We start from the raw sequence: 26,699 nt of genomic DNA, 5'->3' as shown, positions 1-26,699 counted from the left end.
ATATATATATATATATATTGATTGTGATTGGCTCACCCATGTGTTCTGTTAGAAACCAGTAGTGCATTGCTGCTCCTTCAAAAAATGATACCAAGAGAATGAAACAGATTAGATAATAGAAGTAAATTAGAAAGTTGTTTAAAATTGTATTCTCTATCTGAATCATGAAATAATGTTTTTGGGTTTCATGTCCCTTTAACCCATACCTTGATATGTTTAGCTTTTTATAATTTTAAGTTTACTATGTAAACACAATGTTTACAGACTTACATTCAAAGGATTTTAAGAAACCCTACATTCTCAACACAGACTGACAAATACATATTTAAGAATAGTTTATTTTTAAGCAAAACATATTTAAAAAAAAAAAAAAAAAAAAGGCAGGTTTGTAAAAATATACAAAATCATCAAACCAATAACTAACTTAAAGTAATTGTAAACTTTAACTAATTAAAGCCGAGTATCAAATAATAATCTTAAAATCAGGAGCACTTTAATTCATTAACCCCTTAACAACCAAGGATGTGCCAAGCATGTCCTACAAAAAAGTTTGTTAGCGACTTCTGGGGTTTCAAACCAGGCACATCCTCTGGGGTTTCAAGCACTGGAAGCGATCGTGATCCCTTCCAGCCACTTTTAGGGTATTGCAGCCATGCCTTAATATTGAGGCATAGTGCAATACCCTTTTTAAGCAACCAATGCAGAGAGGGCCACAACAAGCGATGGTGCCGATTGTTGGCGGCATGGGAGGGATACGAGGGAGGCGGGTGGGCGGCCCATCGCTGGAGGAAGTCCGGTCATGGCTGATGAGAGGTCTGGGAGCGTGCACTATTTAGCATGGGTGTTTTTGGTGGTTGTAGATGTGTAACAGATTTTGGGGGTCAAAGTTAGAAAAAGTGTGGTTTTTTTTTTATAGTAAATTATAAGATATGATGAAAATAGTGATATCTTTAGAAAGTCCATTTAATGGTGAGAAAAACTGTATATAATATGTGTGGGTACAGTAAATGAGTAAGAGGAAAATTACAGCTAAACACAAACATCTCAAAAATGTAAAAATAGCCCTTGTCCTTAACGGTAAGAACATTGAAAATGGTCTGTTCACTAAGGGGTTAAAGTTTACAAAGACGCTTATTTTTTAAAAATACTTAACTTTGCGTTATGGTAAACATAAGGCAGAGCCTCCACCCGCATCTCCTGCTTTCATTAGCATATGGCTGACAAATCTGGCTTCCTCCAATAGTTGCGTGCCCTACGAGTTAGACGCCAAAGGGGGCACACAACGATTGGAGGAAGTCGGATTTGTTATTGATATGCTAAAGAAAGCAGGAGATGCGGGTGGAGGCTCTGTTTACCATAACGCATGGGTAAGTATTTTAAAAAAAAATAAGCATCTTTGTAAACTTTAATAAATTAAAGTGCTCCTGCTTTTAAGATTATTATTTGATACTGGGCTTTAATTTGTTAAAGTTTACATTCACTTTAAATTGTATAAAAATTGAATTTAGCTAATAAACATTATATTATTATTCATAGATCTTCAATGTCTTGGTTGTTGGTCGCATAGCAGATATATAACTATAACTTCCCGTCAGAATATACAAATACATTTCTACCAATTTTTAGACTAAATTCAATTTATGATTTTAAAACTTTTAAGATTCAAGATTATATATGATCTGGTCACTTTGCTGTGTTTTCATTGGTCAACAAAGAGGTTGCGTGTTCTGATATATACATATGTAGCCAATGTTCATTAAAATAAATTGGGAACCATAATATTTCATTTGAAAGATAAATGAGGTAATTGCTGCACATGGTTATTAATGCATTAGTAGTGAAGAATGTGGCAATGCAACTAAACTGCTCAGCATAACTGAAAACAAATGACAGGCTATCATGAAGTCAAAATACATTACTAAACGACAGGAAGACAAGTTTTCACCAAGTCCTATTGAAAGTGCTTCTGCATAGATGAATCCATTGTTTTACGCCTACTCGGTGCTAAGTTCCCACTCTGAAGTACGCACTTTATTTTGTGAGGTATAGAATTATGCAAGGGTATTACTGTAATGTATGTCCAAAATGGTAATAAAGTTTGGATTGATGGGGAGAATCCACAAAAATACACCTCAGTCCGCTTGTTTAAACTTTCTTATTCTGGTGATCCTTCAGGAGGAACAACTTCCATCAACATCTGAACATACATTGTAATAGGTTCTAGAAAAAGAAAAGAAGAACATTAAGTCTGACATTTTACTATGAGAGGGCACAAGTTTATTAAAAGTGCATTAAACCCCAACATTTCATGATTTAGATAGAGCTTTACAATTTATTTTTATTATCAAATTTACTTTGTTCTCATCGTTAAAGATAATACCTAGGTAGGTAGAGTGGACATGTCTCCAGGACTATATGGCAGTAGTTTTGCAAGAATGCTTTTGAGCACTAAATGGCAGCAGTATTTTCACAATGTATAAGATTGTTAAAAACATTTGTCACAGATACCAGATAGCCAAAGGCTAACCCCACTCACCTACTACCTTGCTCTCCACTTATCATACCAGTTTTGGCCCTTTTATGGCTCTCAGGATCTCCCAGACTCTTGCTATCTATTGTTTCACTGTTTGTACTTTATCAGGAAAGAGCTGATCCCTGACTGCATAAACCCTTTACAGCTGGCCGGGCTCCTGGAACTGCCGGCCGGCTGACTGCGAGCTGATCCCTGACCGCATAAACCCTTCTCGGCTGGCCGGGCTCCTGGAACCACCGCACCCCACCAGATACCTGCTAACCATTACCCCAGGTCGCTCTAGTGGCCCCTTGGCCCAGAGCTCCACTCTTTTGGGGATTGGTAGCCCCTAGGGAGGACAAGAGGTGGGGTGATTGCCAGAAGGGAGCTCCTTTGGGAACCTGCGGGTTTTGGACCCCCCACCTCCATATCGTTACCAGGCTGTAACTCTGGTCCCCAATAAAGGATCATGCTGCTTTTTGTACTGTGGCATCTGGGGACCAAGAGTTTTCCAATGACACACTCCCCCGCGATCACCCCAAAACCTGAGCTAGGTACTGTGGGGAATCTATGGGACTGCGGCTCCTATGGAGGAGCCGGACTGTCTGGAGGGGCGGGAATGGCAGGAGATCTAGGTGTCAGATAAGACCCTTTTGTGTGTGTATATAAGCAGAGTGTGTTTCACAATAAAACAGTTCTTTTTTCACCTGAATACTAGTCTTGTCTGGTTATTTGGGTTGGCGCTGGCTATAATCACTTCCCCCCACTCTATAGCTACAAATTCCAGCTATACAGCTGCAGGCTCCTGGGAGGAAGCAGGACCCTTTTGCGGAGCTACCCAGTCGGGGTAGCCGGTATCCGTCACATTGGTGGGATCCGCCTGCAACTCTAGTGGGAGGCTTTTCAACAGGAGCAGGACTGTTATGGAAAGGTCCTCCTCACTGATGAGGAAAGGTACTGGTTCCAGCTGAACTCACAAGTGCATTTCTTGGGAGAGCAGCCCAGGGAGATGGACTGGTCGAGACAGAGATGGAGGTAGAGGAAAGGTACTGGGAACTGCGGTGGTATGTGGCCCAGGTGTGTCTGGGTATGGAGACAGATGATCCTACAGAGGGCTTTGGCTTCGGTGGCCCTGGATTACTATTCTCAAAGCTGGCCCAGGACCCAAACTTGGGGAGTGAGGCGGAGTGGAGACCGGAGGACATTAGTAAGTACCAAGAGACTGCTGAATCTCTAGCCGACCTCCCTCCCCAGCAACAGAACCTCTTTCAGGGAGAGCAGACAGCTGGTATCCCTCCCCAGCAGCAGATCAGCTTCCAGGGAGAGGAGGTAGCCGACCTCTCTCCCCAGCGACAGAACCCCTTCCCAGGAGAGGAGACAACCAGTCTCTCTACATAGCAGCAGAGCCAGTTCCAGGGAGTGGAGACAGCCGGTCTCTCTCCCCAGCGGCGGAGCCATCCCCAGAGAGTGGGAGTAGCCAACCTTCCTCCCCAGTGACAGAACCCCTTCCCGGGAGAGGAGACAGCTGGTCTCTCTCCCTAGCAGCAGAGCCAGTTCCAGGGAGAGGAGACAGCTGGTCTCTCTCCCCAGCGGCGGAGCCATCCCCAGGGAGTGGAGGTAGCTGACATCCCTCCCCAGCGACAGAACCCCTTCCCAGGAGAGCAGACAGCTGGTCTCTCTCCCCAGCAGCAGAGCCAGTTCCAGGGAGAGGAGACAGCCGGTCTCTCTCCCCAAAGGCTGAGCCATCCCCAGGTAACGGAGGTAGCCTTCCTCCCCCAGCGACAGAGCCACTTCCAGGGAAGTAGGACAGCCGGTCTCTCTACCCAGTGGCAGATCAGTTTCCAGGGAGAGGAGGTAGACGACCTCTCTCCCCAGCGGAAGAACCCCTTACCGGGAGAGGAGACAGACGGTCTCTCTCCCTAGTGGCAGAACCCTTGCCAGGGAGCAGAGGGAGCCCACCTCTCTCCCCAGTAGCTTGGCATGATCCAGGGAAAAGAGTTCAGCATCCTCACCCCTCGGTGACAGTGGCCAACAACCAAAGTGGAAGGGAGTTTGGGGCTAGACCATCTGGCTAACTCACAGCCATACCCGTGGGGGAGATGTAACAGAAGCCTCTGTTACTTTTGGAGAGGAACGCAGGCCAGCCTCCTCCCCACCAACTATGGACCCTGGAACTTGAAAGGATCCTGTTTTTTTAAAGGTGGGTGCCCCGGGAATGTGTGAAGGGCTTTTGCCCTGGAGTCTGGGTTGCCCCATTTCCCCAAATTCCCAGAGACTCTGGGAGGTGGAGGATCCTGGTTCAGAATTAAGGTTCCTGTGGAGGCGACCAAGGGTGCCCCTGACATCCCCACAGCAGAAGGGCTGAAGCTGAGCCCTGAGAAGGAGATCGATCACTGCCCTCCACCACCACTACTGGATAATACTGGAGGAGTGGTGGATACTGTAGGGCTGGAGTTTGTCCCTGTGGTCCTGAAGGAGGCTGAAGTGGTCCCCTGTGTCAACTCAGCAGAGGAGCTGGCAGCCGCTGGCCTCTGCCCACCCCTATTATGCATCCCAGAGCCAGGGAGGGACAGCCCTGGAATAGTAGCTTGGGTCCATCCAGCAGTGGAGCTGGCAACTGGGTGCTAGTCACTGCCCTTTCCCCATCCAGGAGGATTTTCCAGTGAGGGGGAGTGAGACTACATCCCCCACCTGTGAACCTCAGGGATGCAGAGCAGTCTGCCCCGGTCCCCAACTTTGGCTGCAGCCTTCCCTCCAGCAGCAGATGCTTTTCATGGGAGAGTCCGGAGGCCCCTCTGTGACTTGTGGGAGGGCAAATGTTCTGGAGCCAGCATTGGAAACCTGTTTTGGGACTTAGCAGTATGTGAATAGCCCCAAAGTGCACTTGATGAAGGCCAGCGGGGAGCAACAAGGATGCCACAAGCCAAGGAGGGATGAGATGACCTCTCCCAGCAACCTACAATTGGAGTGCCACCACCGGACAGCCCCAAGACGACCCGTTGGGGTCTAGCTGGGTCTGCCGGACTAGAAGGGGGAGCACTGTCATGGATAACAGACTGCCAAGGCTAACCCCACCCCACCCCCCTACCTACTACTTTGCTCTCCACTTATCAAACCAGTTTTGGCCCTTTTGTGGCTCACGGGATTTCCCAGACTATTGCTATTTATTGTTTTACTGTTGTACTTTATCAGGAAAGAGCTGATCCGTGACCACATAAACTCTTCTCAGCTGGCCGGGCTCCTGGGACTGCCAGCCGGCCACACCACACCGGGTACCAGCTAACCTTTACCCCAGGTCGCTCCAGGGCCCGAGAGCTTTCCAATGACACCCTGGAAGTGCCGCACCCCCGAGATCACCCGGAAACCATGACCTAGGTACTGTGGGGACTCTATGGGACTGTGGCTCCTATGGAGGTTGCCAGACTGGAGGTGCGGGAATGGGCAGAGATCTAGGTGTCAGATAAGACCCTTTTGTGTGCATATAAGCAGAGTGTGTTTCACAATAAAGCAGTTCTTTTTCACCTGAATACTGGTCTTGTCTAGTTATTTGGGTGGGCTCTGGCTATAATCACTTCTCCCTACTCTATAGCCACACATTCCAGCTATACAGCTGCAGGCTTCGGGGAGGAAGCAGGACCCTTTGGCTGAGCTACCCAGTCGGGGTAGCCGATATCCGTCACAACATTCTTATAAAACTGCTGCCATATAGAGTTCCTGATACTTGCACTCTCCTAGGCCTAATCACCTGCTTTTCAACAAAGGATACACAGAGAAATAAATAAATCTGATAATAGAAGAAATTGGAAAGAATTGTAAACTCTATCGGAATCAATAAAGAAAATTTGTCAGATTAAAAAATGGACATAACACTTCATTCAAAAATAGCTACTTCTTGTGGTATATATGTTTGTTTGCAAAAATGTGAGCTGAACTGCGGCAAATTTATCTGGATTACTGTAGGGGAGGGAAAGAATTTGATAACGGTAATGCATTGTTTGGGGCTATAATAAAAAATTAGAGTACCCTGCCGTTCAGACATATGGTTACAATTGTCTAACCTTATGATTTAGTAAACCTTTACCTAAATCACAACCATTGTATTTGTACCAAACAGGTTTATGATGTATGTGCTAAGTGCAGTTTTACTAACAAGACAGTTTAACAAATGCAAGTGGAGGTGGAGAATGCAAGTAGTCTGACAATAATTAAGCTAGTGTCTATTCTAGGGCTGCACAGCCAATTTTTATTGTAACATCCCCAATTTCATAAAGGTATCAACAGTTACAGATTTGTAAACCAAGAATATAATCTGCCCTAGACAGTGAAAGTGGGATATAAATAAGAATATAAGAAATAAGTAGTAAATGATTGCTTCTATAAGTATGAGCCGTGATATGTAGTTTTTTGGGCAATCTTTGATAACAGCCCCAGTTTTAAGACCTTCCCCCATAAACAGCACAAATAGGTATTTGTGAACAATAAGCATAAATTATATACTTACTTGTTATTTTTTGTGCCCATTTTACTTTATAGTGTACAAACGGGAAGTAAACGATTAGGCCACTAAAAATAAATATCACACAGTAAAGATATGCCCATTCTGGCTTATCGATGATGGGAGCCAACACTAAGTAAATTGATATTAAAACCATAATTCCAGGGATTACAATCGGGACCTTAAACAAAACAAAAAAAGCATCATTAAGCAAGTTATTTATATTAATTATTGTATGAGTTGAATTTCATTTTAACAGCCTTTTAAAACCTTCCCAAAAATGAAGACCGTTTTTAAGATGATATTTATGTTATACTTAAAAAAAAAAAGGTTATACACTCTGTAACCACAGGGCCACAATGCAGCCTCCAGTTCTTTTCATCTGTTTATCCATCCTGTCCCACACAATTTCTCATCCTATCTCCATGTGCAACACAGACTTCTATTCTTCTCTAGACAATTTATCTTTTCTCAGTATTATTATTTTTATTAAGAGAAGTTATAACATTTTTCCCCCTCTCCATCCTGGAAATGAAGGTCTTCTAGCAATAAGAAAAATGATTAATAAAATAAAATGCTGTCCATTGTTTACCTAAAACTAACTGCTGACATTATACTTGTGTATTTTATGCTTGTGTATTTTATGCTTGTCAAGGAACAATCAATCAGAATTATACACCAGGCTTGCACAGGACAATCGTATGTGCATGAAAGGTGCATAAAGATAGTGTCAATGTGATTGGAACATGCAGAGATAGTCCTGCAGAGAATAAGGAGATTGCAAAAATAAAAAACAATTACCTTGGCGGGAAAACTTGGATGACAATATAAAAGAAGTATCAGCAATACATTTTCTATCCTGTATCCCATTGTTTCTCAAGTACCCCAACAGGCCAGTGTTACTGATCAGCTGATTACTTCACCTGTGTACTGGTTAAGCTATAATAAAAACCTGGTCTGTTGGGGGTACTGGAGGACCGCGGTTGAGAAATACTGCTATATCCTACAGTCCCTACAGTGCATTCACAAACTAGATGTTCTTTGAACTTATATCTTTCAAACAAAACGCTTTCAGATAACATCAGACAGGAGTTTGTATTAATGTGTTCTCGCATCATCTCAATTTCTTATATTTAAAATTACTTTAATGTCATTCTAGGAACAGAAATATATGGATGGAATAATTAAATAGTTGAAATCCCTAATATTTGTAATGGTCTGTTCCTATATATCCCTAATGTTTGTAATGGTCTGTTCCTGTCTGTTCCTATAAATCCTTAATGGTTGTAATGGTCTGTTCCTATATATAACTTAGATTACCACTTTATTAAAAGAAGAAAAGAAAAAGCAAAACACATATCATTGCTAAAATTGGGAATTAGGGGTGGGAAAGTCACATCCATTCCCCAAATTTATTATGATCTTAACACAAGTCTTTAAAAGCAAACAGGCCAGGGTACTGGAGTAAGTGGTCAGGTTAATTTTATTACTATATGCAAATACAGAAATAAGGTTTATTCAGCATTGTATTCAGTCATTCAAATAGGCATCCTCCTGCCTGCCAGCTTTGTGGGTATTACCCAGCCAGCCGATTGCTTACTGAAAATCCCTATTATCTAATCACATTCAAACAATCACAGCGAGATACTGATTGAAATAGGTGGGGCCGGAGTATTGTGTGTATCAGTTTGTGTATATATCGAGTTGGAGCAGAAAATTATACGTTACTAAATATGTTGCAGACTTTTTACGCATCATGAAAAAAGATACTTAGCTAATCTGATTGAATGTTTGAGAGTATAAATATACAATAGTAATCAGCTAAACTGATATTTATAATTTTTAGTGTTGATGAATGACTGCTTTTAGCGGAATAAGAATTACCCTAATCAATATTAAAGGCCTATCATTATATGATTTATAAACGTATTGTTTCAATCTGTATCTCGCTGTGATTGTTTGACTGTGATTAGAAAATAGGGATTTTCAGCAAGCAATTGGCTGGCTGGGCAATACCCACAAAGCTTGCAGGCAGGAGGACACCTGTTTGAATGATTGAAGACAATGCTGAATAAACCTTATTTCTGTATTTGCATATAGTAATGAAATCATCTTGAACACTTCCTCCGGTACCCTGGCCTGTTTGTTTTTAAAGACGTGTGTTAAGAACATAGTAAATTTGGGGAATGAATGTGACTTCCCCACCCCAATTCCCAATTTTACTAATTATCGCCTAGATTTAGAGTTCTGCGGCCAAAGGGGTTTGCTTTTTTCTGGCCGCATCTTTTAAATACCGCTGGTATTTAGAATTCACAGAATGGCTGCGTTAGGCTCCAAAAAAGGAGCGTATAGCATATTTACCGCAACTTCAACTCTCGATACCAGCGGTGCTTACGGACGCGGCCAGCTTCAAAAACATAGAAAACAATGGGGCTGTTTGAGCTGGAAAAAAACCTAACACCTGCAAAAAAGCCGCGTTCAGCTCCTAACGCAGCCCCATTGTTTTCTATGTGGAAACACTTCCTACGTCTGCACCTAACACTCTAACATGTACCCCGAGTCTAAACACCCCTAACCTTACACTTATTAACCCCTAATCTGCCGCCCCCGCTATCGCTGACCCCTGCATATTATTTTTAACCCCTAATCTGCCGCTCCATACACCCCCGCCACCTACATTATCCCTATGTACCCCTAATCTGCTGCCCCTAACACCACCGACCCCTATATTATATTTATTAACCCCTAATCTGCCCCCCTCAACGTCGCCTCCACCTGCCTACACTTATTAACCCCTAATCTGCCGAGCGGACCGCACCGCTACTATAATAAAGTTATTAACCCCTAATCCGCCTCACTCCCTTTAATAGCTAAAATAGTTAAAATAATTACAAAATTACCAGTAAAATAAATCCTAACACTACACTATCAATAAATAAATTAAATAAAATACCTACAATTACCTATAATTAAACCTAACACTACACTATTAATACATTAATTAAATACAATACCTACAAATAACTACAATTAAATAAACTAACTAAAGTACAAAAAATAAAAAAGAACTAAGTTACAAAAAATAAAAAAATATTTACAAACATTAGAAAAATATTACAACAATTTTAAACTAATTACACCTACTCTAAGCCCCCTAATGAAATTACAAAGCCCCCCAAAATAAAAAAATGCCCTACCCTATTCTAAATTAAAAAAGTTCAAAGCTCTTTTACCTTACCAGCCCTGAACAGGGCCCTTTGCGGGGCATGCCCCAAGAAATTCAGCTCTTTTGCCTGTAAAAAAACACATACAATACCCCCCCCCACATTACAACCCACCACCCACATACCCCTAATCTAACCCAAACCCCCCTTAAATAAACCTCACACTAAGCCCCTGAAGATCTTCCTACCTTATCTTCACCTCACCGGGTATCACCGATCGGTCCTGGCTCCAAAATCTTCATCCAACCCAAGCGGGGGCTGGCGATCCATAATCCTGCGGCTGAAGAGGTCCAGAAGAGGCTCCAAAGTCTTCATCCTATCCGGGAAGAAGAGGCGATACAGACCGGCAACCATCTTGATCCAAGCGGCATCTTCTATCTTCATCCGATGAGGAACGGCTCCATCGTGAAGACTTCCAGCGCGGATCAATCTTCTTCCGACGACGTCCAACTGAAGAATGATGGTTCCTTTAAGGGAATCAGCCAATCAGAATCAAGTTCAATCCGATTGGCTGATCCGATCAGCCAATCAGATTGAGCTCGCATTCTATTGGCTGATCGGAACAGCCAATAGAATGCGAGCTCAATCTGATTGGCTGATCGGATTGTAGTTATTTGTAGGTATTGTATTTAATTAATGTATTGATAGTGTAGTGTTAGGTTTAATTGTAGGTATTTTATTTAATTTATTTATTGATAGTGTAGTGTTAGGTTTAATTGTAACTTAGGTTAGGATTTATTTTACTGGTAATTTTGTAATTATTTTAACTATTTTAGCTATTAAATAGTTCTTAACTATTTAATAGCTATTGTACCTGGTTAAAATAAATACAAAGTTACCTGTAAAATAAATATAAATCCTAAAATAGCTATAATATAATTATAATTTATATTGTAGCTATATTAGGATTTATTTTACAGGTATTTAGCTTTAAATAGGAATAATTTATTTAATAAGAGTTAATTTATTTCGTTAGATTTAAATTATATTTATTTTAGGGGGGTGTTAGGGTTAGACTTAGCTTTAGGGGTTAATCCATTTATTACAGTAGCGGCGAGATTCGGTCGGCAGATTAGGGGTTAATAATTGAAGTTAGGTGTCGGCGATGTTAGGGAGGGCAGATTAGGGGTTAATACTATTTATTATAGGGTTATTGAGGTGGGAGTGAGGCGATTTAGGGGTTAATAACTTTATTGTAGTAGCGGTGCGGTCCGCTCGGCAGATTAGGGGTTAATAAGTGTAGGCAGGTGGAGGCGACGTTGAGGGGGGCAGATTAGGGGTTAATAAATATAATATAGGGGTCGGCGGTATTAGGGGCAGCAGATTAGGGGTACATAAGGATAACGTAGGTAGCGGCGCTTTGCGGTCGGCAGATTAGGGGTTAATTATTGTAGGTAGCTGGCGGCGACGTTGTGGGGGGCAGGTTAGGGGTTAATAAATATAATATAGGGGTCGGCGGTGTTAGGGGCAGCAGATTAGGGGTACATAAGTATAATGTAGGTGGCGGTCGGCAGATTAGGGCTTAAAGAAATTTAATAGAGTGGCGGCGATGTGGGGGGACCTCGGTTTAGGGGTACATAGGTAGTTTATGGGTGTTAGTGTACTTTAGAGCACAGTAGTTAAGAGCTTTATAAACCGGCGTTAGCCCAGAAAGCTCTTAACTACTGACTTTTTTCTGCGGCTGGAGTTTTGACGTTAGATTTCTAACGCTCACTTCAGCCAAGACTCTAAATACCGGCGTTAGAAATATCCCATTGAAAAGATAGGATACGCAATTAACGTAAGGGGATCTGCGGTATGGAAAAGTCGCGGCTGAAAAGTGAGCGTTAGACCCTTTAATGACTGACTCCAAATACCAGAGGGTGGTAAAAACGGTGGTTTTGACGGCTACCGCCCAAATCTAGGCCACTATTTCTACTTTTTTTTTTTTTTTTTTTTTTTTAATAAAGTGGTAATTTATTTTTCTAAATATATTACTGTTCATTTATATCCCTATTGCTTGTCATGGTCTGTTCCTATATATTCCCCTAATGGTTGTAATGGTCTGTTCCTATATTTCCCTAATGGTTGTAATGATCTGTTCCTATATATTCCCCTAATGGTAGTAATGATCTGTTCCTATACTTTATATCCCCAATGGTTGTAATGGTCTGTTCCTATATATCCCTAATGGTTGTAATGGTATGTTCCTATATATCCCTAATGGTTGTAATGGTCTGTTCCTACATATCCCCCTAATGTGACTAAATTTAGTAGGGCTTTATTGACAGTTGAGGTAAGCTATCTAGTGCAATACTATGGTTGATGTATCTTTTCAGTGTTTATATTATATTGTGATTGGTCAATGGGCTTGTGTCATCATCAGTCAAGGACAGAACATTTCATTGGCATTTTGTTTCACTGATGCTACACCAGAAGGTGCCAAACAGTGGAATTAATTTAATAAAGTTCATTTCCATATGTTTCTATGTGAGAATGTAGGATTAAAAGCAAAATGGGCCTTTTAATGTCTGAATGCAGGTTACATATCTGTCCAGTTTTGCAAGAGACAACACCACCATATTGTATCTAGTAGTGAACATGAATGTTAAACACAGGAACACTGCATTTTTGTTTTTTTTAAGGGCAAATGTATAGGAATTAGGAGAGCTGCAACTTTATCAGTGCTGGAATTAAGAACATGTGCTAAAATGTGAGAAGCCATACAAGCTCAAGTGCCTATATGTCAGAAGGGCACCGAAGACTGCTTTGCACTTTGTTATAATAACATTTATTTAGTAATGCCCATAATGCTGCCTATACATTATAAATACCAGCAGTATGGGATTTGGTGGCATATCCCAAATAATTACCAACATACTAGAAGAGGGTAGAGAAGTAGAGAAGAATACAGGAATAAAGGATGAATTGTGGTTGATTTATAAAGAGCGTTTTATTGCAAGAAAATTAGTCTGTTGTCATAATACTCCCATTAGGGCCAAAATGTCCCATTAGATAATGTAAAGGGGTCTTTGAAATTCACCCTCCATTATCTTAGTGCTGACATCGCTGGACATAAATCTATATGCAGCAGCGTGTGCCTATAGAATAAAATGCTGCTTCTTTGACATTAAAATTCACATATATATGATTTATTTTATGTATAGTCATAATATTTTGATTACAAAACTCTATAATTCTATTTATTATTTTTTTATTGAGGTTTTTATATATTGACAAAGAGAGTGAGAATACAAGGAATTGACAGGTCAAGGCAGTGCAGTGGTTATACAGTAAGATACTGTGTGATAATTAGAACTTGCAAGTCAAGTATATAAGTTGTAACATATCAAGTAATAGCAGGCAAGATGGTATCAACAATAAGATAAAACACACACCAATGAAACCTTGTTTTTCTTAATAATTATAGAATTGATAACATAGGCCACTCATGGGCCAGATAGATAGATTGAATGGCGATTGGTAGTTATGTGGAGGTCACACTTGGACCATTTGATAAAGGATAAGGGGATCTATTTATTATTTTGATGTTGCTTGTTTTCTGCTAGTATAAGATGGTAAAAAGAGAATAGATTTCATCTTCTAATTTTCAGTAACATAAAAAGATCTGTTAGACTCCATTAGAACAGCCTTCAAAGTGCTTCACAAAGGTTTGTAACAGTTTTCAAATTCAAGGTCATTACAGTCCAATTAGAAATCACAGATGGTTCTGTATTTATTCTAAAGGGACATTAAACACTTCAAACTGTAAGTTTAATTACATGTAGTAAAACAACGTTGCTATCTACTTTTATTATTTATTTTGTCCTCTTTTCTTGTAATTTAATTCTGAATATTATGAGTTTTACAATTCATGTTAAACATAGAAGTGCAGACACAGCTATATTCCCCACAGTCATTGGTTGCAACCTCTAGTAAGCCATTTATAACCACTCCTAATAGGCCTTAGCAGAAAAGGTAACCTAAGTTACAATATGGTGGCGCCAACTGCTTTATGGACATTAGCTTTACCCTTATTTTTTCCAATATTTTAACTAATACTAATTCATCTTTGCTCTGAATACATTGTTCAAGTAATGATTTATTTAGTGTTTATTAATGTCCCTTTAAGTTTACACAGTAAAAATCTTGCAGATACTTTGCATTGACAACTCTCACCAATGGTTTCCTAATCTGCCATTGCTGAAGTTTTATTAGCAGGTCAGAGACTTACAAAAAGAGGAATATGATGAGGCTTGGTGTGGTTGTGCCACAATAGATACAATGAAGTTAGGGTGTTCTAAAGCAGCGGTTGCCAACCAGTGGTCCATGGACCACTGGTGGTCCACGAAAAGATGTTGGTGGTCCTTGACAATATCAAGCAGGAATTAATCTCCTCTGTCGCAACTCCCTACAGTGCCTGACTGGACATCAGTGAAAAACCAACGGAGGAGAAATTAAATTACAATCTCCCTACGCACGTTGCATAGTACTGCGCAACTTGCATAGCTAGATTGTATTTTTAACTCCTCCCGCCTGGCTCAGAGGAAGATGCTTCCATTCTAAAGCCAGCAGAGGTTGGTATAGTCTTGGCTTGAAATAGTGGAATTAAAGTATATAAAAAAAGAAAAAGTCTTAAAATAAAATTATCATATTTTTTTTTTTTTTCCCTTTATCTTTCTCTTTGTAGTAGTTTTCCTAATTCCTTCAGATGGACTTCTGATATAAACTTAATTTATGACTCCAATGTCCATGATCATAAGTAGTTTTGGATAACTCCTAACTGGGGAGGTGAAGCAGTGAGCAAGTGTGGTAGCCCCACATGACACATGTCTGCTTGTTTGTGTCTCCATAGAAAACCCTGTGCTAGCATTATGGGCTGCGAGCCCTGTTCTGTTTTTATTCTGTCTCACTAAATAAAGGTAATATTTTTTTACGGAGCCCCCTGTATCCACTTTTTTTATTCTACCTCCTTGTGATGCCCGGCTTGTCTGAAATTCTACTTGCCAATGTGACGTCGTGATGTTGACGTCTATATGCCTGAGGCACCTGGGAAGTGAGGAGGAGTTTGAAGGGAGGACTGACCGATGTTCCGCTGAAGATACGCTGCCCTGAAATACAGGCCTCCTGGAGGCTGGTAAGCGTCACAGTATTTGTGATTGTGTTGGTGTAACTGGGGAGGTGACTTGAAAGTCTTGTGATCCTTTTAAACATAATTCTTTTTTTCCCACTTTCTGCCTCACCATTCATTTGTCAGTTGGAAGTATTCTCTCACTTCTGTCATTCAGTTAGTTAATTCCAAAAACTAATTCTTACAAATGTGTAAATATATACATAATGTAAACTTAGGTATGATTATACTAGTTATGTACAGTATGTGTATATATATATATATATATATATATATATATATATATATATATATATACACACACATATACATTATACAGGCTTGTACCTTTTTAAAAAAAATTGTGAGTTTAGTGGTCCCTGAGGTCCGAAAGGTTGGCGACCCCTGTTCTAAAGGGCTGTTCTGCAGGAAATAAGGTGTTACTCTCCCTCATCATTTCAATGAAAAGTAACTTGTTTTTGTACACAGAATTAGATATCTGTACATTAAATGACACTGAGGTAATTCAGCTGTGGTTAAATATTCTAAGATCTGTGAAGTAATTATCCACACAACTCAATAGCTTTTGTTCCATAAGAAGTGTGGAATGCTCCATATTCTATGTTTAATAAGTAGCGTGGTATGTTCCATAAGTAGTGTGGCATGTACTATAAGTAGTGTGGTATGTAGTGGGGTAATGTTCCATAAGTAGTGTGGCATGTTCCATAAGTAGTGTGGTATGTTCCATAAGTAGTGTGGCATGTTCCATAAGTAGTATGGTATGTTCCATAAGAAGTATGGTATGTTCCATAAGTAGTGTGGCATGTACTATAAGTAGTGTGGTATGTAGTGGGGTAATGTTCCATAAGTAGTGTGGCATGTACTATAAGTAGTGTGGTATGTTCCATAAGTAGAGTGGCATGTTCCATAAGAAGTATGGTATGTTACATAAGAAGTATGGTATGTTCCATAAGTAGTGTGGCATGTACTATAAGTAGTGTGGTATGTAGTGGGGTAATGTTCCATAAATAGTGTGGTATGTTCCATAAGTAGTGTGGCATATTCCATAAGTAGTGTGGCATGTTCCATAAGAAGTATGGTATGTTCCATAAGAAGTATGGTATGTTCCATAAGTAGTGTGGCATGTACTATAAGTAGTGTGATATGTTCCATAAGTAGTGTGGCATGTTCCATAAGTAGTGTGGCATGTTCCATAAGAAGTATGGTATGTTCCATAAGTAGTGTGGCATGTACTATAAGTAGTGTGGTATGTAGTGGGGTAATGTTCCATAAGTAGTGTGGCATGTACTATAAGTAGTGTGGCATGTTCCATAAGTAGTGTGGTATGTTCCATAAGTAGTGTGGCATGTTCCATAAGAAGAATGGTATGTTCCATAAGAAGTATGGTATGTTCCATAAGAAGAATGGTATGTTCCATAAGAAGTATGGTATGTTGCATAAATAGTGTGGCATGTACTATAAGTAGTGTGGTATGTAGTGGGGTAATGTTCCAGTAGTAGTTTGGCATGTACTATAAATAGTGTGGTATGTTCCATAAGTAGTGTGGCATGTTCCATAAGAAGTATGGTATGTTCCATAAGTAGTGTGGCATGTACTATAAGTAGTGTGGTATGTAGTGGGGTAATGTTCCATAAGTAGTGTGGCATGTACTATAAGTAGTGTGGTATGTTCCATAAGTAGTGTGGTATGTTCCATAAGTAGTGTGGCATGTACTATAAGTAGTGTGGTATGTAGGGTGGTAATGTTCCAGTAGTAGTTTGGCATGTACTATAAGTAGTGTGGTATGTTCCATAAGTAGTGTGGTATGTTCCATAAGTAGTGTGGCATGTTCCATAAGAAGTATGGTATGTTCCATAAGAAGTATGGTATGTTCCATAAGTAGTGTGGCATGTACCATAAGTAGTGTGGTATGTAGTGGGGTAATGTTCCATAAGTAGTGTGGCATGTACTATAAGTAGTGTGGTATGTTCCATAAGTAGTGTGGTATGTTCCATAAGTAGTGTGGCATGTTCCATAAGAAGTATGGTATGTTCCATAAGAAGTGTGGTATGTTCCATAAGTAGTGTGGTATGTTCCATAAGTAGTGGGGCATTTTCCATAAGTAGTGAGGCATTTTCCAGAAGTAGTGTGGCATGTTCCATAAGAAGTGTGGCATGTTCCATAAGTAGTGGGGCATGTTCCATAAGTAGTGTGGCATGTCACATAAGTAGTGTGGCATGTCACAAATAGTGGAATAATTTAAGCGGAAATACTGGCGCTGAAAGCAGGGTAGTACACAAATACAATATACGGGTAACCTAAAAGGGTCTACCTTAGCAGGAATATAATCGTTATAAAAGTTAATAAATGGTTATAGCCTAATATATATCTAAGAAAATATATTTAATAGTGTAAAATTACAATACAATCAAGATTAAAAAATCAGTGTTAATAAAATCAGTACATATATACTAAAAAGTAATTAATGGGGCCCTTTAAATTAGTTTGAAAAAACATACAGAAAGGGGAAAGATTAACCACAAATCTCTCTATATATACTGTGATTGAGGATAGAAGAAAACTATACTCAAATAAATATAAGTATAAAGATGGCAGAGATATTCAAACAGTATAAATAAAAACAAATAGCAATACAAACAGACTTAATAACTGGACGTCCAGCGTAAAAACCAGGGGTTAAAACAGTAATAATAATTATAATTATTACTGTTTTAACCCCTGGTTTTTACGCTGGACGTCCAGTTATTAAGTCTGTTTGTATTGCTATTTGTTTTTATTTATACTGTTTGAATATCTCTGCCATCTTTATACTTATATTTATTTGAGTATAGTTTTCTTCTATCCTCAATCACAGTATATATATAGAGAGATTTGTGGTTAATCTTTCCCCTTTCTGTATGTTTTTTCAAACTAATTTAAAGGGCCCCATTAATTACTTTTTAGTATATATGTACTGATTTTATTAACACTGATTTTTTAATCTTGATTGTATTGTAATTTTACACTATTAAATATATTTTCTTAGATATATATTAGGCTATAACCATTTATTAACTTTTATAACGATTATATTCCTGCTAAGGTAGACCCTTTTAGGTTACCCGTATATTGTATTTGTGTACCACCCTGCTTTCAGCGCCAGTATTTCCGCTTAAATTATTCTACTATCCTCCTCAGGGTTCTTAGAGAGAGACCCTTCTATACTTGGCATTAGGGTTGATATAAGCGCCAATTCTCACCTATCCTCCTTACATGTCACAAATAGTGGGGCATGTTCTATAAGTAGTGTGGCACGTTACATAAGTAGTGGGGCATGTTCCATAAGAAGTTCCATAAGTAGTGGGGATTGTCCCATAAGTAGTGGGGCATGTTTCATAAGAAGTGGGGGATGTTCCATAAGTAGTGTGGCACGTTACATAAGTAGTGCGGCATGTTCCATAAGAAGTTCCATAAGTAGTGGGGATTGTCCCATAAGTAGTGGGGCATGTTCCATAAGAAGTTCCATAAGTAGTGGGGATTGTCCCATAAGTAGTGGGGCATGTTCCATAAGCTGATTTTCAAACATTCTCTCAAATGATATTATTTGTATAGTTTGGCCCATTAGTCAAAACACGTTTTCATGCTATTGATTGGTTTTATGCATAAGGCTATTAGGAAACCACATTCTTTTTTTTTCATATGCTATCTCCTCTGGCTATTATTATGATATGTATTGTTAGTTATGGGTTTAATATGCTATCGTTTATTTTTGCAAAATCTAGAATATCTCTTCAGTATATTTCTTTTAAATGTTACTTTTAAATAAAGATTTAAAAATAAAGAAGACTATGAAAATACAACTATAATAAAGAGCACTCTCCACAAATGAAATCTAAGCATATAATAAAATAGTGAAACTGGGGGGGCGGAGCCAACTACCAACATGGATGGCTGCTAATACATGGAGCTCTGACTATTAGTAAATTGAGGAGGTTATCTATCATTAGACAAGCGTTCAAAAGACTCTTTAAATGCCTCCTAACTGCTTCTAGAGAGCCCCAGCACATCTCAGTGTATTTGCAGAGCTGATTTTACTTCTCATAACAGCAAGATCTGGATCCATGGGAACAAAACCACGCGGCCTTGCTTGTACCCAGAAAATGGAGGGATCTCACGCCACTCTACAATCCCTTCTTAAAAACCTAGAGACTAAGATGGACTATTACTATATGGATTTCACCCTAGCTTGTAGAGACACGGGCAGTGTATACCCCGACTGGCCTAACGAACATACGATAACTTCTACTGGTAAGAGAGAACTAAATAAGCCAGGTTCAGGCGGGCTTACCTCAGAGCTCTCTACCCTGAAGGCGGAGATGCAACTACCGCATACGGCAATAAATGAGCTCAAAGAGATCCAACCTATGACCAAGAGGGAGCGACTACTAAAACCTGCGGAGTATATCAACGAGGGAATTCTGACCTCTAATCACATATACCCGGTTACCTATGATACCAGCCTGAGTCCTGACAAGCTCTTAGCTCCCACATACTCTGAAAATCCGGAACTGCATAACATCTCAGAGGTCTATTATGAAGGTATTCACAGCATATGTTGTCACAGCCTGTCAGATACCCTGATCTCTCCTAAAGCCGTAGACGTTAAAGAGCTTGAAGAGCATACCACAGGGCCCGCGGTTGCAACAGGTCGCAGCGCTATGAGTTCCGGTGTTGTGCTGGCAGACGCGGTAGACTGTTGTATAGATGGTCAGCCATCTTTGAAATCCCTGCTTGTGTTTAAAACCTCTATATTTGAGGTTTCCGGTCACTCATCTTGGTCCTGCAGCATGGGAGACACAGCCGACTTTCTGCTACAGGGATGGAAACTTATAACTCCCTCGGACTGTAGAACTGGCATTGGGGTGACTCCCCTGTTTATAAGAGGGATCGGATGAAGATAGCCTGCTACTAGTGAGTTGGTGAATTGACTTTGGGCTCTACAGATTCCCACCCTTCACTAACGGTTATTTTAGACCTGAGTTAATTGATCCGTGTTGTTCATATTATATTCATATTTCATTTGCTGTCTATTAACCATATTCTTGCTGAGGTCATATCTGTTTAAATACTATATGCTTAAATGCCTGTTGCAACAGATCAACGGTTCATGTAACTACTTTGTATATGTACAATCCCAGTTCATAATATGTTGTTCTACATATGCGATAGACTAAAGAATGTATGAATTCTGATGACTGTTATCTGTTCTATATGCTATTGAACATTAATATGCTTTTCTATCTTTAGCCAATCCTATCCAGCTTGACACCTTGCAATGTAAATGTCAGCTTTTGATTTATGCTAATTCACTCTAAGTTAACCGTTAGCTCTTTATAAAATTCTATGCAAGAAGGCTGAAATCATTTAAAATGGTCATATCTATAGATAAACCTTCCATTTTATAATATTATTTTTTGACAATGCTGAGTTTGATGCCTTGCAATGAATATATTGGATATATATTCCTACCTGTTAGAATTCTAACTGCTTAATATTTAACCTTATGCCGTTATTGCTATGTATTGTAATTTTTACAGGACACCCATTAGTAGGACTCAAGCATATACCATTCTTTGTTCCTTGTTGGCTTTTCTGTCATATGCATGATCTGTTCTCTTACCAGAACGCCACTCTATATACCTTTAATAATCTATTACATGCTCTTTAGTAGGCCACACAAGAGCATGTTTATTCCCCAAACATATTGGTATTTTGTGTGTCCGTCTAAGGCTCTATTCAGTCAACTTGCCCTGGGTCTAACACCCTTAATTGTCCTTTTTGTCTATAGAGGGTATGAAATCTTCAGATAAGGTTAGTTTACCTAATCCATATTCTCAGCATGGCCTAGCATTCACCCTAGCTTATGCTGTAATGTAATACTCCACTAAGGATAGGGATTAGCACTTTGAGTTACCTTGACTACTTGCTGGATTTAATGTTTCTATGGGGTTTGGCGGTATTTTTGCTATTACTAATTCTAATGTATGCCAGTGTAGCGGGGTATACCTGTCTCCTAACAATACCCACCAAATAATTTACAAACAAATATACTTAATATATATAGCTCAAGACATATATGGATGTTGTTCATTATCTAAAAGGTATACCTGTGCTCATATTAGGGGCACTACCAACAACCTCTTATGTACCCCGATTTCACAAAGGTTTTACACAATAATGCCCTACTAGGGGAAAACCCCAGCTTTTGTTACTCACCTATATGATACGTGATATCTGTATATTTATCCTTGGTACCATCTTGCTATGAACACTTATATTCCTATTGGAGATTTTATCTTTTGTATTATATTATATTGCATCATATCTATGCATGATACTAGTCTGTAGTGTGGCCTCAAGCAGTCTCCCTAGCAGTCTACGACTATTAACCCATGTGTATGTGATAGTTAGTATTGTACTCAGGTTATAGCCGCATGCAGTTTAGGCTACATACATAGTATGCTTTTAGTTAAATTTAATCACTGTTATATTTTACATGTCAGTTTCGCTCTATATCCCATGCCACATGTTATACAACGATAAATAAGTGACCATGTTCATTAACATTTCTATGATCTCTCGCCCCCCCACAGTAGTTGACCATAGCTATTTATATTGCTATTGTTTCTATTTCCATCAAATAATTTAAGTATGCTATAATATTGTTATATAGACATATTACCTGTATAAGCGGTGCTTACCCGCTGACAATTTCCTAATTCCCCCCTTGCTTTTTATGATGCTCTTGACATTATGACCCTGACTTTAATAATATGAAGCGTTCAAGTATAAATTAGTTCAGAATAAAATGGGTCTATATGGTAGCTACAGTGCTCTTTCAGAGTGCCTTTTTAACATTATGGCCTGGAATAATAGCTACCCATATTATCATATAAAAAAACAAAATGAGGTTTTCAGATGTATCTTGGCATTCATTATATATATTTTTTTTTTATTTTTTGCCTGTCATATTGTTATTGCGACAATCATTGCTATGTTTTGAAACATGTATATGCCATAGTTTTTTGTTGTCATTATGAAAAACCCTCAATAAAAAATTATTTAAAAAAAAAAAAAAAAAATAGTGAAACTGAAGGTAAATGAAATGTATGACATACCACCTTTCTCAGTCATTTTTAAAAGCCTGTTGTACATTTATTTATATATACATATACACACACACACATACACACGTTAGCAAACCTAAATTCCTTTTTAAATTTTCTTTTTTTTTTTAATATTGTTTTTCTGTCAATCAAGCATAACTGTCTAACAATCTGTAGTGCATCAATTTTGCCATGTGACCTATAGTATCTTACCTTGATTGGTCTTTCGAGTTCCTTCCGTGTATATCTCATGACAATTAATGAGGCGATTGTTAAACCATAAAATATCCAAACTGCAAAACTGAAATAGTTGATGAGAGTGTCGATATCAGCTGGAATAATGTAAATCATACCAACAATGCCCTGTAATATATAAGAGAACAGAATAAAGCAGGAATAAAAAAGAAAAATCATACTTATATTTAAAAAAAAAACATCTTTCTAAAGAAAAACCCTTGTGTTCCTTCTAGCGTGCATGAATCTCATCACTTGAACCACACCCTACCATATCACTTAGACTCACCATACTTTCAAAGTATGTTTATTACTCAAAGTACCAACCCTATTGTGACCTACTGCAAGTCTTATACATACACTGTATGGCCAAAAGTATGTGGACACTCATACAAAATGATTGAGTTCAGGTGCTTTAGCCATATCCATTGCTAACAGATGCATACAATCTATCACATAGGCCTAACATCTCCATAGACAAACATTGGCAATACAATTAGTTGTTCTGAAGAGCTCAGTGACTTTAAATGCGGCACCTTCATAAGATGCCACCTTTTCCACAAAGTTGTTTTGTGAATTTCTATACTACTTTACATCTTAATGCTACAGAATACAAAGACATCTTAGAAATTTGCTTCCAAAATTTTGGCAACAGTTTTGGGAAGTCCCTTTCCTGTTCCAGCATAACTGTGTCCATACACAAAGCAAGGCTAATGAAGACATTGTTTGACAAGTTTGGTGTGAAGGAACTCAACCCCACTGAACACCTTTGGGATGAACTGGAATGTTTATAAGTAGTAAGACCATCTCGTCCAGCATCAGTGCCTGATCTCAAATTTATGCCCATGTGTGATCAGGCCAAAATCTTGTGGATACCCCTCCCAAAAGAGTGGCAGCTGTTATAGCAGCAAAGGTGAAGCCAAATCATATTAATACCTATGGTTTTGGAATGGGATGTCCAAGCTCATATATATGTAATGGTAAGGTGTCTACATAATTTTAACCATATAGGGCCAGATTATAAATGGTGCACAAATTAATTCTTCCGCTTGATTGTTGATTGCGCTAGAATTAAGATATTTTCATTTGTCGGGTTGCGCTCGTATTATGAGTTGAAAGTAAACTGGTTTTGCTCTCGCAATAACCAACAAACGCAAAAATCAGAAGTTAGAATATCGTGTGCACATTCACCTAAGTGAACAAAAAGTGGTGGGAAAAACTAACACTCACTCTCGCGCAAACCTGATCACATATTTTTATTTGCGCTATCCAAATATGAAAATATGAATATTTCATATTCCAATGTTCTTTACATAACAGAATATGTTCTATTTATTTATAAATACACATATATATATATATAATATTTTGGTAACATATATCTATACCTATACATACATATATATATATATATATATATATATATATATATATAATCATATATACACATGATTATATATAGGTATAAATATATACAGATATTATAGGAATATCTATTTACAAATACATAGAACATATTCTGCTATGTGCAGAACATTGGAATGTGAAATATTTACAGTAAATGCATAGCTAAAACCTTTATCAAATATGAATATTACATTACTATTAAATACGTAACAGCAAAGGGCTCCAATGCACTTAAATATATGTCTGTATATGTATACATGTGTATTTATGTGTTTATTTGTGTATATATGTCTGTAAATACATATATACACAAATAAATACATGAATACATATGTACACACATATATATATATATATATATATATATATATATATATATATATATATATATATATATATATATATAGGAACAAACGTTTGCACTCACAGGTCTTTTTTAACTTTTTAATGTGGAACGTTTTCGGGGTATTACAACCCCTTCATCAGCCTGATGAAGGGGTTGTAATACCCCGAAAATGTCCACATTAAAAAGTTAAAAAAGACCTGTGAGTGCAAACGTTTGTTCCTGCATACTGGAAGATGTTTTATATATATATATATATATATATATATATATATATATATATATATATATTATATATATATATATATATATATATTATATATATATATATATATATATATATATACACAATTAAATGTGTTAATAGAAATTAGGGAAAACATGTAGGCATTTAAATTATTCAAAGAAAACATTACAAATTCAACATACCAAACTTATAACGAATGTAACAAAGCATGCAAAAAAACAATCAAATTAGCCAAAATTGAAAATGAAAGATTCATTGCAAAATATTTTAAAAGAACAGTCAACCCAAAAAAATATAATTTATGTAAGAATTTACCTGATAAATTAATTTCTTTCATATTTGAAAAGAGTCCATGAGCTAGTGACGTATGGGATATACAATCCTACCAGGCGGGGCAAAGTTTTCCAAACCTCAAAATGCCTATAAATACACCCCTTACCACACCCACAATTCAGTTTAACGAATAGCCAAGTAGTGGGGTGATAAAGAAAGGAGTAAAAAGCATCAACAAAGGAAATTGGAAATAATTGTGCTTTATACAAAAAAATCATAACCACCATAAAAAGGGTGGGCCTCGTGGACTCTTGCGAATATGAAAGAAATTAATTTATCGGGTAAATTCTTACATAAATTATGTTTTCTTTCATGTAATTGGCAAGAGTCCATGAGCTAGTGACGTATGGGATAGCAATACCCAAGATGTGGAACTCCATGCAAGAGTCACTAGAGAGGGAGGGATACAATAAAAACATTTTCTGCTGAAAAAAATTAATCCACAACCCAAAATATAAGTTTATTCTCATAAATGAAAAGAAAAACTTAAAACATAAGCAGAAAAATCCAACTGAAACAGCTGCCTGAAGAACTTTTCTACCAAAAACTGCTTCCGAAGAAGCAAATACATCAAAACGATAGAATTTAGTAAATGTATGCAAATAAGACCAAGTTGCTGCTATGCAAATCAACTGAAGCTTCATTCTTAAAAGCCCACGAAGTGGAGACTGATCTAGTAGAATGAGCTGTAATTCTCTGAGGCGGGGCTTGACTCGACTCCAAATAAGCTTGATGAATCAAAAGCTTTAACCACAAAGCCAAGGAAATAGCAGAAGCCTTCTGACTGTTCCTAGAACCAGAAAATATAACAAATAGACTAGAAGTCTTCCTGAAATCTTTAGTAACTTCAATATAATATTTCAAAGCTCTTACCACATCCAAAGAATGTAAGGATCTCTCCAAAGAATTCTTAGGATTAGGACACAAGGAAGGGACAACAATTTCTCTATTAATGTTGTTAGAATTCACAACCTTAGGTAAGAATTTAAATGAAGTCCGCAAAACCGCCTTATCCTGATGAAAAACCAGAAAAGGAGATTCACAAGAAAGAGCAGATAATTCAGAAACTCTTCTAGCAGAAGAGATGGCCAAAAGGAACAACACTTTCCAAGAAAGTAGTTTAATGTCCAAAGAATACATCGGCTCAAAAGGAGGAGCATGTAAGGCCTTCAAAACCAAATTAAAACTCCAAGGAGGAGAGATTGATTTAATGACAGGCTTGATACGAACCAAAGCCTGTACAAAACAGTGAATATCAGGAAGCTTAGCAATCTTTCTGTGAAATAAAACAGAAAGAGCAGAGATTTGTCCCTTCAAGGAACTTGCAGACAAACCCTTATCCAAACCATCCTGAAGAAACTGTAAAATTCTAGGAATTCTGAAAGAATGCCAAGAGAATTTATGAGAAGAACACCATGAAATATAAGACTTCCAAACTCGATAATAAATCTTTCTAGAAACAGATTTACGAGTCTGTAACATAGTATTAATCACTGAGTCAGAGAAACCTCTATGACTAAGCACTAGGCGTTCAATGTCCATACCTTCAAATTTAATGATTTGAGATCCTGATGGAAAAACGGACCTTGAGACAGTAGGTCTGGCCTTAATGGAAGTGGCCAAGGTTGGTAACTGGACATCCGAACAAG

At 38.4% G+C, this 26,699-nt stretch overlaps 1 protein-coding gene across 1 annotated transcript in view; it reads right to left on the bottom strand.

Annotated features, from left to right (window-relative positions):
* Positions 1-1,403: 1,403 nt before the first annotated feature.
* Positions 1,404-26,699, bottom strand: part of SLC7A9 (solute carrier family 7 member 9) — a 221,666-nt gene continuing 196,370 nt past the window's right edge. The window contains exons 13-15 of the mRNA XM_053719243.1: positions 22,700-22,849; positions 7,014-7,188; positions 1,404-2,220 (exon numbers count right to left, since the gene is read on the bottom strand). Coding sequence (XP_053575218.1) covers positions 2,156-2,220; positions 7,014-7,188; positions 22,700-22,849 — 390 coding nt within the window. The 3' untranslated portion in view covers positions 1,404-2,155. The remainder of the gene's footprint in view (positions 2,221-7,013; positions 7,189-22,699; positions 22,850-26,699) is intronic.

Source organism: Bombina bombina, chromosome 1 (assembly GCF_027579735.1).
Source record: "Bombina bombina isolate aBomBom1 chromosome 1, aBomBom1.pri, whole genome shotgun sequence".
NCBI classification, from domain to species: domain Eukaryota; kingdom Metazoa; phylum Chordata; class Amphibia; order Anura; family Bombinatoridae; genus Bombina; species Bombina bombina.
Note: the sequence above shows the minus strand (reverse complement) of the source record. Positions and strands in the feature narration are given on the sequence as shown.